This window comes from Pipistrellus hanaki (assembly GCF_964339955.1).
Source record: "Pipistrellus hanaki genome assembly, chromosome: 8".
NCBI lineage: Eukaryota > Metazoa > Chordata > Mammalia > Chiroptera > Vespertilionidae > Pipistrellus > Pipistrellus hanaki.
Genome location: NC_140510.1, coordinates 77,393,137 through 77,406,825, shown reverse-complemented (window position 1 = coordinate 77,406,825; position 13,689 = coordinate 77,393,137). Strand labels below are relative to the sequence as shown.

At 41.0% G+C, this 13,689-nt stretch overlaps 1 protein-coding gene across 1 annotated transcript in view; it reads right to left on the bottom strand.

Annotated features, from left to right (window-relative positions):
• The window catches only part of ZDBF2 (zinc finger DBF-type containing 2), a gene marked incomplete at its 5' end in the record, with an annotated part of 47,160 nt that overhangs the window by 12,688 nt on the left and 20,783 nt on the right, over nucleotides 1-13,689 (bottom strand). The window contains 2 exons of the mRNA XM_084891333.1: nucleotides 1,223-1,614; nucleotides 12,332-12,512. Coding sequence (XP_084747459.1) covers nucleotides 1,223-1,614; nucleotides 12,332-12,512 — 573 coding nt within the window. The remainder of the gene's footprint in view (nucleotides 1-1,222; nucleotides 1,615-12,331; nucleotides 12,513-13,689) is intronic.

Sequence of the window (13,689 nt, the reverse complement as noted above, 5' to 3'; positions counted from 1 at the left end):
AAGGAACAAAGGCAGGAAGGGAGGGGGGAGGGAGGGAGGAAGAGCTGATTTTTAAGAAGCCTAAACTATCCAGGCAAGAAAGAAATTTTTTTAAGTATAACTTAGAAAACATATATACATAAGTTTTCTAAGTTATACTTAGAAAATTATATAAGACATATATATTAAATATAATTAATAAATGTGGTGTTGGCATCTGATTAACGAACATGTGTATAGGTATATTGGCATTCAAAATCAAGTACAGGCTCCACAGCAGGTGGAATGGAAGACCCCTCCCACCTGACGCCTTGGGCAGCCAGAGGCATTGTACGCCTTCGCCGCCTGTTCTGCCTGCAGGACCTACACATCAGTGCCTCCTTTCCTAAGGTACTCCAGGGCTATGGGGGCATCTTCAAAGCCCCACTCATCCCTCAGCCAATCACAAGGGTTTGCACACCCTTCGGAACTCTGCCCTCCTCATCTGCAGGCTGGACACTGGGAGAATGCTCAGTTCCTGCGTCTCTCCAATCCCAGCCCCACCATCCCCCTGGCCACACTTGTGGTCCTTATAGATTTTAGTAGATCTTTGGCCTTCCATTTGACCCATGAAAAAGAAGCGATTTCAGGGGAAGTCATAGGGAACTTCACCGAAACCCAAAGCCCTCTCTCCAGGGAGTTGCAATCCTAAATGACTCCATGCTATTTCTCCTCTGTTACTAATCTTTTTTATTATTATTATTATTGATTAAGGTATTACATATGTGTCCTTATGCCCCTACTAACCCCCTAATATCCCCCATTAATGCCCTCACCCCCTTGTTGTGTCCACTGGTTAGGCTTATATGCGTGCATATAAGTTCCTCTGTTGATCTCTCCCCCTTACCCCCACCCTCCCTCTGAGGTGTGACTGTCTGATCGCTGCTTCTCTGTCTCTGGAAGCTGTTTTTGCTGCCGCCTTTTTCCCCGTGCCTAATCATGACATAATTATAAAATATCTTCATGATATATAATTATTTACTGGCCTCAAACTTTTATTTGGGGAGTGGGGGGGGAGCATTATATAGTCCATATCTCCTCTGGTGAAATGAGCAGAGGGGAGTCACTAGGTGCCATTTCACATTAGATTCCCTGATTCAAAGATGCACATTAAGAAGGACTGAAATGCTAGCGCAAATGTCCACTGTAACCTGTAATAATAATAATAACCGTGTACTGACAGTATTCCGCTCCGTGGCTTTACCTGCTTTCTTGGTAATGATAGGGGTGGTGCAGCAGCACATCCTGCAGGAACCGCTCCATCAGGCTGCTGCTGGGGACTTCGGCGTCGCGCTCTCCGGCTCCTGCTCCTCCTGATGCTTCTGGACCTCCAGGTGGTCCTCCGGGACCTCCTTGTCCTCCGGCTCCTCCTTGTCCTCCGGCTCCTCCTTGTCCTCCGGCTCCTCCTGCTCCTCCGGCTCCTCCTGCTCCTCCGGCTGCTCCGGCTGCTCCGGCTCCTCCGGCTGCTCCGGCTCCTCCGGCTGCTCCTGCTGCTCCTGCTCCTCCTGTACCACCACCACTACCACCACTACTACCACCACCCATCCATTCTCTGTTCTGTGTGGTCATAAATCGGTGTTCGGGACTGTTCACATGCTGCAAAGAAGAAAGAAACTGAGTCTTTTTAAATGGACATATTCAGCAGTGGGAGGGTCACAGAATGGGTTCATTTACAACACACCGAAATACCTTCTGCAAAGCAATTCTAAAACATGCATCTAAAACCCATCAATGGACTTTCTCTTAGCTGTAATAATTACATCTCTCTAAAGCTCTCCTAAGGCAATCATCTTAAATGCGGGTGATTTGTGCAAAAGAGAAAAAAGATGCTTAATCACAGCATACCAAAAACCTGAAAATCTCCTAAAATCCTTAAATTATAATATAGCTATCTGTAATAACACAAATAACAACATAGCAAACTGTTATACGTTAAGGAAAAATTTAAGAGGGTGCAAAATGCTTCACGTTTTCATGTTCTCCTCCCCTCACCCCCACCCCCGCCCCATCATACGGATTTCCAATTGACCCAGTCTCATTTATTGGAGAAAATGTTGCATTCCTGCTCTTTAGTGCCACCTCTGTCACAAATCAATTAGCCACAGGTGTCTTTCTGGAGTTTCTGGGTCTGCTCCCACTCTTTCGATCATGACCCATTGTCTTAATGACAATGGCTTAGAACATTTTGATATCTGATGTTGTTCATCTTTAAAATTAGCATTCTGCAGATGCTTACCCTTTTACATGTCCATACATAGTTTTAGAATTTTCATTTTAGAATTTTGCTAAACGTTTTACTGGAATGTCACTGAATCAATATATCAGTTTGATAGAACTGACATGCTTACAGTATTTATTTTTCCAACCCATGAATCTGGTATAAACACCAATTATGTAATTTTTCTTAAATTTCCCTCAATGTTAATCATTTGCTTTATAAAGATCATACACATATTTTGTTTTATTCCCTGAGAATTGTGTTATTTGAGGCTGTTGTAAGCATCTTTTAAGTTTTTTTTTTTAATTGATTTTCAGAGAGGAAAAAAGAGGGGGAGAGACAGAGAGAAAGACATCTATGGGACAGTGAAACATCAATCAGCTGCCTCTTGCATGCTCTGTACCAGGAATCAAACCGTCAACTTTTTGTGCTCGGGATGATGCCCAACCCATTGAGCCATATGAGCCAGGGTATAAATATCGTTATTAAATCTCATTTTCTGCATGCTGTTGGCATATAAAAGTACAATATCTTTTTATGTCAACCCAACAAATTTTTTTAACTCACTTATCAATACTAATAGTTTATCTAGATCAGCGTTTTTCAACCGCTGTTCGGCGGCACACTAGTGTGCCGCGAGATGTTGCCTGGTGTGCCATAGGTGCAGACAAGACAAGAATTTTATAATTTTTCACTATTTTGTTTACTTAATATTTCATAATAAAGTAATTATAAAATACTTTCTTTGTGTTTATTTGATTCCTATTCAAGAGAATTACTTTATATATAGTCAATATAGGCACAGAGTTAAATTTTTTAACATTTTCTAATGGTGGTGTGCCTTGTGATTTTTTTCATGAAACAAGTGTGCCTTTGCCCAAAAAAGGTTGAAAAACACTGATCTAGATAACTTTTGAATTTTCTATTCCACAATCACATTGTGTGCAAATAAGTATTGTTTTATTGATTCTTATCTAATCTTTATCATTGTAATTCTTTTTCTCTTCTTATTTATCTCACTAGAACCTCTGGTAAAATATTGCATATAGTTTTACTCAAGCACCAAATCTATTTTTTCTCAATATAGTTGAATCTAGTTTTTGCTTTTATTTTTAAATCTATTTTTATTATTCTTGCTAATATAATGTCCCTATTTAGTTTCTTTCTTGCCATCTTGTGAACTATTTTTATTATTCCAATTTGTCCCCATTAACTTATTACAGATTTCTTTTTCTAGTCCATTAATGGTAACAGTATATAACAAGCAACCTAACTTATCAAAACCTAAAATTATTTGTTACTTTTATTCTCTTCTTGAGCAATGCAAGGTCCAATATACTCAATTTACTTTCTTTCCAATTTATATGCCTTTTCTGTTAATCCCATAATACATTAATTATTTAAATTGCCTACATATTTACATTTCCACTGCTCTTTATTTCTTTCCATATCTCTGAGCTTCCAACTGGAATTCTTTTCTTACACCTGAAGAAATTGCTTTTGCTATTTCCTTTAGTAAGGGTCTGCTAGATATAATTCCTTAATTTTTGTCTTTGTAAAATAAAATGTTGCTATTGCACCTCCTTTTAAATAATATATTTATTAAATAGAATTCTAAGGTAGTGTTATTGTCTTCCTTTTGGCTTCCACTGTTTTTGTTTAATGTTCAGCCACATCTGCCTTATTTCTTATTTATTCATTGCCTTATAAGTTCTCCAAAGCCTTGAAATTCGAGCTTTTCTAGTTAGAACAAATTATTTTTGCTGTCATTAACACAGTCTTTTCAAATGTCAGTTTAGTGCAAGGATATCTAAATGTCTAAAATTTATTTTAAACTTTAAGCAAAAAATATTATACAAAAGCTTACTGCATAAAATGTGTTATTAAAAGTTTAATATATGTTATCATTATCAAAGGTTCAACAGATAATCTCCCAGTCAAGTGATGATATAATTTATAAGAGAAATATTAAAAAGAGCTTTGAGATTTATTATCTGCCTACTCATGTTTATAATCAGCATTAAAAAGTGTTTCTTTTTTAAAAGGTGGAGGCGTCGAAATCACAATAATAAACACTTTTCCTTAATGTAAGTTTAAGTGATTACTATTAGATAATCAAACAAAGCAAATGCATGCCACAAAACAGATTTTTTCCACACATTATAAACCTGTGTTCGACATATAAGACGAAAGTTTAGCACTAGCAGAACCAGAACGTGATTATACTACAACTTCATCGGTGACACGCTTCCCTTATGAACATAAATGCAAAAATCCTCAACAGAATACCAGCAAACCAAACCCAGCAACACATAAAGAGGATTATACACCATGAGCAAGTGTAATTTTTTCCCAGGAATGCAAAATTGGTTTAAAATCTGAAACTCAATCAATTGTAATTGCTATCGCAGACCGAATTCTGTTTCCCGCCAAATTTATCCGTTGACGTTCTAAACGATTCTATTTGGAGACAGGGCTCTTAGGAGCTAATTAAATAGCACCATCTAGAAACATTAACTCAGAGTGAATCAAAGACCTAGATGTAAAAGCTAAAACTTTAAACACTCTTAAAAGGAATACACAGGCATAAATCTTCATGGCCTTGGATTAGGCAATCCTTGCGAGACCCGAAGCACAAGCAACAAAAGGGGGAAAAAATTCAATTCAACTATTGTAAAATGTAATATTTTTGTGCATCAAAGCAAAAAACTAAAAGTCCTTACCTTACTTTTACATTGTCTTGCGGAATCTAATGCTCTGAATCCTTCACCCGACACTCAACCCACCTCAGGCTCTCCCGCTACTGCAGCCTCAGTGACCACGTGGCTTTTGGTTAGCAAGCCAACCACCGTCTGTCTCTGTCCTCGCTCTCCGCTCTCTCTGCCTAGAAATTCTTCCCCGGAGATAAGCAAGCCTGGCCCCTACACGTCATTCAAATCCCAGCTGACGTCACTTCCTGCCTCAGGTTCTACTCCCTCCTCCCTTATTTGATTTCCCTCTTAACATTTTTCCCAATCTGACATGTGTATTACCTTTATGTAACTGTTTTTCTGTTTGTACCATAATATAAGTTTCATAAATAAAGGGACCTGGTTTTGTGCGTGGTCATTTCCCTAGAACCTTAAACAGTGTCCGTCAACTAGTAGGCTGTTATTATGATCTGTTTAATGAATGAGTTTTAAAAAATGACTAGAATGTGAAAGAAGGGGTAGTCACTAGTAAGTCCTTTGAGGTGTAATAACTACATTAACAGGGTCCTCTCACCTCATCCAGATCGGTATAGCGCACGAGGCAATAGCTGCAATATCCGTATCTGCTCGGCATGTTGAATTACCAAAGTCAAAAGGTACTGTCGCTGAATATTGAAGGACTGGGAGGAAATGGCAAAAATCCACAATTCCTTACTATTACAAGGAAAATAGCCGTGATTAATATCAGAGAACAGAATTTCAATCTTGAGTCCTAACCACTCTTATTTCTCATAATTATGAAAATAGATAAGGCTTCTTCCCATGAGCTACGGTACCAATCAGTGAACTTAGAGCGAAGATGACAGCATTCACTCTAAGTGACTGATACGGTACTGAAGAACATCGTACTCAATGTTAAAGACCAATTATTATTTCTAAGTTGCGACTGTCGTATATTTTCTATACACTAATGAGGCTCATGAGTGTTCCCGTTATGTTTCTCTAGAAAGTCCCAGATTACTTAAATTGTCAGTGTAATATGTAGCGTCTAATTCTCTGTCATGAGAGGAAAGATCGCACTTGGATTTTCTGCAGAGTCCAGAAAGAGGCAGATTTGGAAACAATTTACCCAACAAAGTTGCTGAAAATAAAAACAACAACAAATTTAACCTCTAAATGCAAGACATTTCTCTTTGACAAGTACATAAACCGAATAAATGAGGAATATTTTTCCAATCGGTGTAAGGAGATTTCTCCACAAACAGTTTCCAAGTTTCCACCCCTTTAAAACCATTATCCTTTAACATTACATACTGCAGTGATTTCTAAATGAGAATAAATATCAAAATCATCCTCCAACATTCTGATTTAGCAGAATTGAGACAGTCTAGAGTTTAGAATTTTTTAAATTCCCAGGTAATTTTTATACACAGCCAATTCATTCACTGACGCAAAGTATAGATAGCTTATGATTATTTGAGTAACAAATTCAATACAATTTTTGCTGTTTTCTTAAAGTCAAAATAGAACTGTAAAACAATTTTACCACATTTTCAATTCAAATTATTTCAAACATTGTAGATTGGGAAATATATAACAGAATGATCCTATAACATTATGAATATTTCTGACAAGGATGGCTCTGCAACAGAAAAGGTTGATTCATTAAAATCAGCATTTAAAAAATCATTTCAAGCCTTAAAACCAGTAAAATGAGAACAGAAAAATAGCTTCATTAAGTAAAATGCCGTAACATTCACTTACCTATTATTTTTTATTATGAGAAACTGATTTTTCTACTTGCCACGCTTATGTGGAAAGCGAATCAGTTAAACCAGCCTCTGAAACAAAGAATATATAAGAAATGACTTAACTTGTAATTTAGGCTTATTTCCATTAATTTACTTCATTTGTAATCTGAAGCAACAAAGTGAATCTAGCTTTAAGTTTCATTTATAGATATGAAAATTTTCAGTTAGAGCGAACCCTAGAGCTTAAACCTAAACTTTGAAAATCATTATATTAAAAAGCTTTTTCATGCTTTTTTTGAAATACAATGAAAACATTCATTGAATGAAAGGCAAACACACACACACACACACAATCAAAATACTTAAAATATTTTTTAAATATTTAACCTTTATGTCCTTCAACTCCCATTGCATTATTACCTGCCATTTCCGTCATCTCCAGTGTCATATACAGTACTTGCTACAATGGCAATGCGCTACAATGAATCAGAAGCACCTGTTGGCATTTTTTTTTTTAAACTCACATGCTAAGACTCACCTGAAAAACGTACTGAATCAAAATCTGCTGGAGACAAGCCCATGCATACTCCACATATTTTTAAAAACACATTTTTATTGATTTCAGAAAGGAAGGAAGGAGAGATAGAAACATTAATGATGGGAGAGAATCACTGAGCGGCTGCCTCCTGCACTCCCCACACGGGGGATCAAGTCGGCAAGTCCCCAACCGGGGCAAGTGCCCTGACGGGGGAATTGAACCGTTTAGTCCTGGTTCATAGGTGACGCTCAGCCACACTGGCCCAGGCAATTCCACATATTAAAAATGCTCCCGGGTGACTCTGATACAGGCTGAACCAATAACATGTCAATCCTTTATGTACTAATAAAATTCTTACTTAAAAAGATCATTTCTTTGGGGTCTGGGATTAGATTACATTGCAAGACTAACTAGGTCTTTTTATACAATCTCTGAATTCTACTGGTACCTGGCATTTTTTTTTTTTTTAAGAAGTAGCAAGTCATTTACCTTCAGCAGAAAAGGGCAGGTATTTCATCAGCTGTATTAGTTCCAGCAAACATCTGCAAATTAAAATAATGTTTTTTGAAAAAGATAAGCTCCACAAGGGTCTAACATTTGCCAAACGAACGCCTCCAAATTATATTTGTTTGAAAAGGGACACAATTAAGTTTCCAAAAATAACAAAGCGCCCTACAGAGTAACGGGGATGGACCACATAATCCCCATCCAATATATCAGATCTCTGGGATTTGAGAACAGCAGCAGTAAGAGAATGTAAGGCAAATCCGTGCGTCTAAGGCTAAGAACAAAGATACCATCAAACTCAAAATAAGCTCCGTAAGAAACTTTTGAAAGAAATATTTACGTGAAATTAAGTTTAGGTGCTGAATTCGCCACCCCACTCTTCGTTCCTGTGCTCATTTTAATGAAAGTTACTGTCAATTCTTCACCATCGATCTATAGCTATTGACAATTCGGCCAAATTATCCTTTTCTCCCTCTGCCCCCACCCCATACTGTTGTAGACAAAGTGTTTACTCTTATCCAGGATTACTGGTGAACACAAAATGCCCATGCGTTGTATATTCAAAGACTACATACATGTTCAGCACCTATCCTGTATAAGATTTCATGGTAGAAGCTTTAAGGGATAGAGAGAAATATAAGACAAGCTTTCTTGCCCTTAAGAAGTTTAAAATGGAATTGGGAAATTAACGCAAAAAATACCAGGTGGGATCTGAGAAAAGAATTAAGCACAAATAATAACTGCTAATTGGTTTTAACAGGAGGGGCCAGGATGCATAGTAGATATGAGTGGGTTTGTTGTTTTTTTTAACTGGAAATTGGAAAATGGGTAGAATTTGCTTACACAAAGGTCAGAAAAAGATATTCCAAGTAACAAAAAAGCAAAAAAGCACAAGGTATATTTGGAGATACTGAGCTGACAGGTTCAGATAGCGCTAAGTTTTCATTTAAGAACTTAAGGGGCAATAAAGCAAGAAAAGTAGATTGAGTTTTGACATGATAAGGTTTCAAAGCGGACTGAAGAATCTAGACTATATGTTTAGGCAGTATGGAAATATTTTGGAAAGCAGTATATATATATATATACTCAAAGAATGCTTTAAAAAAATTCTGGAACAATGGTTCTTTCCGACTCAAAGGAGCTTTTCCAGGGTAATGAATATAATTGTTAAACTATTCAGCACCATTTCCTAGAATACTGGATAAATTAATTTATATCCAAAATATTCAAGTTCAAAGGAACACTGTCCCTTAGAGCAAAAAATTTAGCCTCAATATGCTTGCAAATTAGGAAAACACAAATTTTTTCTTTAAAAATGACTTTTGTTCATTTTTATTATGAAAGTAAAATGTACTTATTATAGACAATTATATAGCTAAAGAAATGAGCATAAAAATCAACCATTAATTAACATTTATCATATATTCTTTGTTCTAAACACGTTTTTATAAAAACTGAATGATATTATTTGGTCTATTCTATAGCCTCCTCTATCACTTAACCATATGTGATAGGCACCTCTGTATGTTCCATAATTCCAAAACAGAATGTTTAATGATTGCATAATATTTCTTTCATCTTATTAGTGTAAAAATAAAGCCCTCTTAATTGCTAGAACCCAGTAATTGGTAAACTCAATAAGATGATTTTTTTCAAAAATCATCAATATCAATCAGTCAATAAGATGATTTTTAAAACACATATATATATCATCTTACTATTTTATCTAGCTTAAAATATAGAAATGTATTTATGTTTTATTTAAGGCCAATTAGGCTTTTCTGTTTCACTGAGGGCTTTTTTGCGCATAGGAGAGCGAGAGTTCAGTCTTTTTTTTTTTTTTTTCTCATTCTTTCAAAAACCTCTTCATAATTTACACTCAACAAGTTTCCATTCTGCTTCTCTAAAGCAGAACAAAATCTTAAAGACATATTCAAAACTGAGAGCACCATTATGATTGTTTGGGCATTTGTGCAACCTTTTACAGTCATCATGCCCCATTAAGAATATCTGCAAAAGCGTTTTTCTTATAGTCCAAAGCATTTAGCTTATTTTTCATAAATATAGCAATGCTTACACTCTCATTTCACTGGTTTATGTCATATTTAAGACTGCATAGAGCAACATGGGGCGATGAACAGAGACGCTGGACTCTCTGAAAGGATTTCAGCGCAACTGTCTCAAACTGAAATGAAATGCTTTTTTTTTTTTTTTTTTTTTAGATTATTTCTTGCACACCTGTTTTGTTGAAATGAGTCCAAACCTATAGTATGCGTGTTTCTCGCGCTGACTTCAGTGTTGAAATATAAGCTAACAAAATTCAGAATCCCTATGGGAAATAATTTGTCAGCAGTCTGACAAGAGAGACACCAATTTACTAGAAAAGACAATAAAACAGCAATTGGCCTGTTGAATACAATAATTTAAATTACCCGTCAGGGAAAAGGGATACGACTGGAAAGCAATGGCCAAATACTATTTTTTTTTTTATCGTAATTCATTGTCTCTTTTCTTAACAGCAGCGTTAAACTGATTCGGCTTCCCCCCCCCCCTTTTTTTCTTTTTTTTAATTATCCATTTTATGTTGGTTTACCTCTGGTGACAAGCATTAGCCTGGACACCTCAATTCCGTCTTATTAAAATCATAATAGCTAGCTTTTAGTGGGTTCTTAGTCTGACCCCGGGATAGGTCAACAGCTTCGCAAGCATTATTTCATCTGAATATCAAACAGATTTGCAACATGTAGAAACTGAGGTTGAGAGAGAGGCGGTATTTTGTCCCAGGTCACACGCCAATACCCAGTGTAGCAGGGGTGTGACCCCAGGTCAAGCTGAGCGTCCCCGCTCCTAACCTCTTCGCTGTTACAAAATGCTCTCTCTCTCTCTCTCTCTCTCTGCATTATCAGGAATGCTAATTGCTTGTTTTAATATTAGGTGAAAACAAGTAATTAGGAATCTAATTTGCCTCAATAAACACTGTCACATATTGCAAAGAAAAGAGTAAAACTAATATTTAGCATAATTGCATCATTGCTCCCAATCTGAGATGAGTGCTGACAGTACCTTGGATTAGTGACTTTCACAATTAAATACCGTGGCACAGGAAAGCCAGCCACCGTGTATCACAGCCCCGCGGGCACACGGGCACGAAGCGCGCACACACGCGCGCACACACCGCACACACAGTTTTGCGAAAACAATACCTTCCTGATGCGTAATGTACTGCAGGCTGGTCTCGTCTGCGCTATTTTGTTTCCCTTTTTTTTTTTTTTAAGTGCTTAGTTATGACTCACCAAATTAATACACAATTTACCAATGAATGGACTGAAAACTACAATTGAAAAAAAACAAAACAAAACACTGCCTCATATGATCAAGCAGAACAAACAGTATTTTCTAAAAGCTGGCCCTTCATTCATTTTATTGCCATCCAATAGCTTGGCTGTGACAGCGACGCTTTATCCCATCTTTAAGGAGCGTCTTTCCTAAGACTGACCCTTGCTGGCCAAGGTGCAGGGGGAAAAAAAAAAACATTAAAAAAAAAACCCACTGCCTTCCACGCAGGGCTTAGGTCCAAATCCGCGCATGCTGGTCAGGCAGTGGAGGGATGTTTACGCATCTCTATAGAGAAAGCCGTCCATGTATTCAGTAGGGGGGGGGGGGGGGAGCAGATCGCATCCGTTACAGATATGTAACAAATGGATATAATGAATGAAACATTAATTAACAGTGACTCTCAAAGATGAGATTGCTATGAGTTTTTTTTTCCCCCAGTTTTTTTTTCTCCCCTGATAATACCTATTTGCTGTAAATACAAATATACCTCTATTCTGGGGGTAAAAAAAAAACACGTTTTCGTTCCTGGAAAGCCAGCATCGCGTTGCGCATTTCTCCCACGCGCAGCCAGAGCCCAGCGCCGGACCCCGCGGAGCGGAGGGGCCTCGGGCTGCGCGCGATGACGACGGCGGAATTGGACCAGATTCACACAACTGTTGCGCGGCGATGGCACAACGACCGTTCACCAAAAAACCAAAACCAAAAAAAACCCCTAACGTTTCCGAAATGCATGCTAACCGCGGGAAGCTGGAAAACGCCCAAGTCCGGGGGCCGCTGGCCGCGGCGCGGGGCGCCCGGGGAAGGGGCTCGCAGACAGGTGGCTCCGCACCGCCGCCCCACAGGTGCCCGCCGCGCCGGCCCCGCGGCTGCACCGCCGACTCCGACCTCCGCGCACGGTCCGACCGCGGACCCCTCCTCCGGCCGCGGACCCCTCCTCCGGCCGCGGACCCCTCCTCCGACCGCGGACCCCTTCTCCGATCGCGGACCCCGACGGAGACGCCAGGCGGCCCCGCACTCCCCCCCCCCTCCGCCCCGCGCCCGGAGACCAGCCCCGCGCCCGCCCGCCCGAGGGGCAAAAGGGCCCGGGGACCAGGGGCGCCGAGGACCTGCAAGGCGGGCGCGGGAGCCGGTCCCCCGGGAGGAAGGAGGCGCCCGGGGCCCGCGGAAGGGAGGCCCCACCCCCGGCCGCGCGCTCCGAGCCCCGCGGGCGTCGCCCGGGCTGCGCGCCCACTCGGCCGGCCCGCCCGCCCCCCGTGCCCGCCGCGGGGCTCACCTCCGCCGCAGCCGCGCCGATGCCTGCCGGGCCCCGGAGCAGACCGAGGACCGGTGGGTGCGCCGCCTGCCTATGCCGGGTCCATGGCGAGAGCCCGGACCCAGCCGTCCAAGCGCCGCGGCCGCAGAGCAGAGCCCGCAGCCCGCAGCCCGCGCGGCCGATGGAGGAGCCGCCGCCGCCGCTGCAGGAGGAGAAGGGAGTGAGAGCGTCAGCGGCGGGACCGAGCCCCCAGTCACGACTCAGCCCACGTCCTCCTCCGGGGGCGACGCTGCCTGCGCTGCAGCCCGAATGCGCTTTGACGTCAGGGAAGGTGCGAACACAAGGCCTCTTCTGACGCAGGCTCGGCGGCCCGCCCCCAGCCCACCCCCTCTGCGGGCGCCGACCCCCTCCCTCCCGCCCGCCCCCCTCCCTGCAGCTTTTAAAGCGAACACTTCCTCCAGGGTCAGGGCCCCTCTCGGAGCCTGGGAAGCCAAACCTGTTCCAAACAGAATGACCGGACTCGGGGCGCGGCGGCGAAGCGCCAGATAGGCACACCACGGTTGCTCTATCCGAGGGGCCGGCCGGGAGAAGGCTTGCCAAGTCTGAGCAGCACACAGGGAGCTGCAGCGGAGAGCGTGGGGCTCCGGGGGGCTGCTGTGTGCGCGCTTCCCGTGTGTTTACCGCAGCGAGCTGCATCTAACAAAAGCTGCTGCTCAATGGGCGCTTGATTGGTGCCAGACACTGGGTGTAGGGTTTATAGAGGGGATTCTTGCATTTCATCCTCAGGGCGAGCCTTTATAGGATGTAGGATGAATTCTATACCTTTTGACAAACGGAGAGGGGGGAAAACACACACACACACACACACACACACACACACACAACCCTAGGCTTGGGAAGGTTAGGTATTCAAAGACCTGTACCGCACACGAAAGGGTTACAAATATTAACCAAAGCCCACTCAGTTATTCAGTGAGATTCTGCACAACCCACTGCGAATGCAGTTTTGTGCAAAAAAAAAAAAACACAAAAAACCAGCTTAATGTAACGAGGAACACAAACCTGAATTCAGCATGCTACTGAATGCATGATAACCTGTGACAAGGAAAATGATCATACCTAAGATGGAGAAAGACTCTGCTTGGAGAGCTTGTGTCTTCTGTAAAAATAATAATAATAATAATAATAATAATAATGATAATCACCACCATAGAATGCGCTACTGTGCTCTTTGGTTATTGCAATCATTATCATTACATGTTATTTGGGGGGGAAAGGGGGGGACAAAGCATGTGGATTTGTTCCCCCCTCCCTTTTTTTTTTTTAACTCGCCCATTGCGTTTGCATTCCTAGTTTACATTCTTTGTGTATTTTTCAGC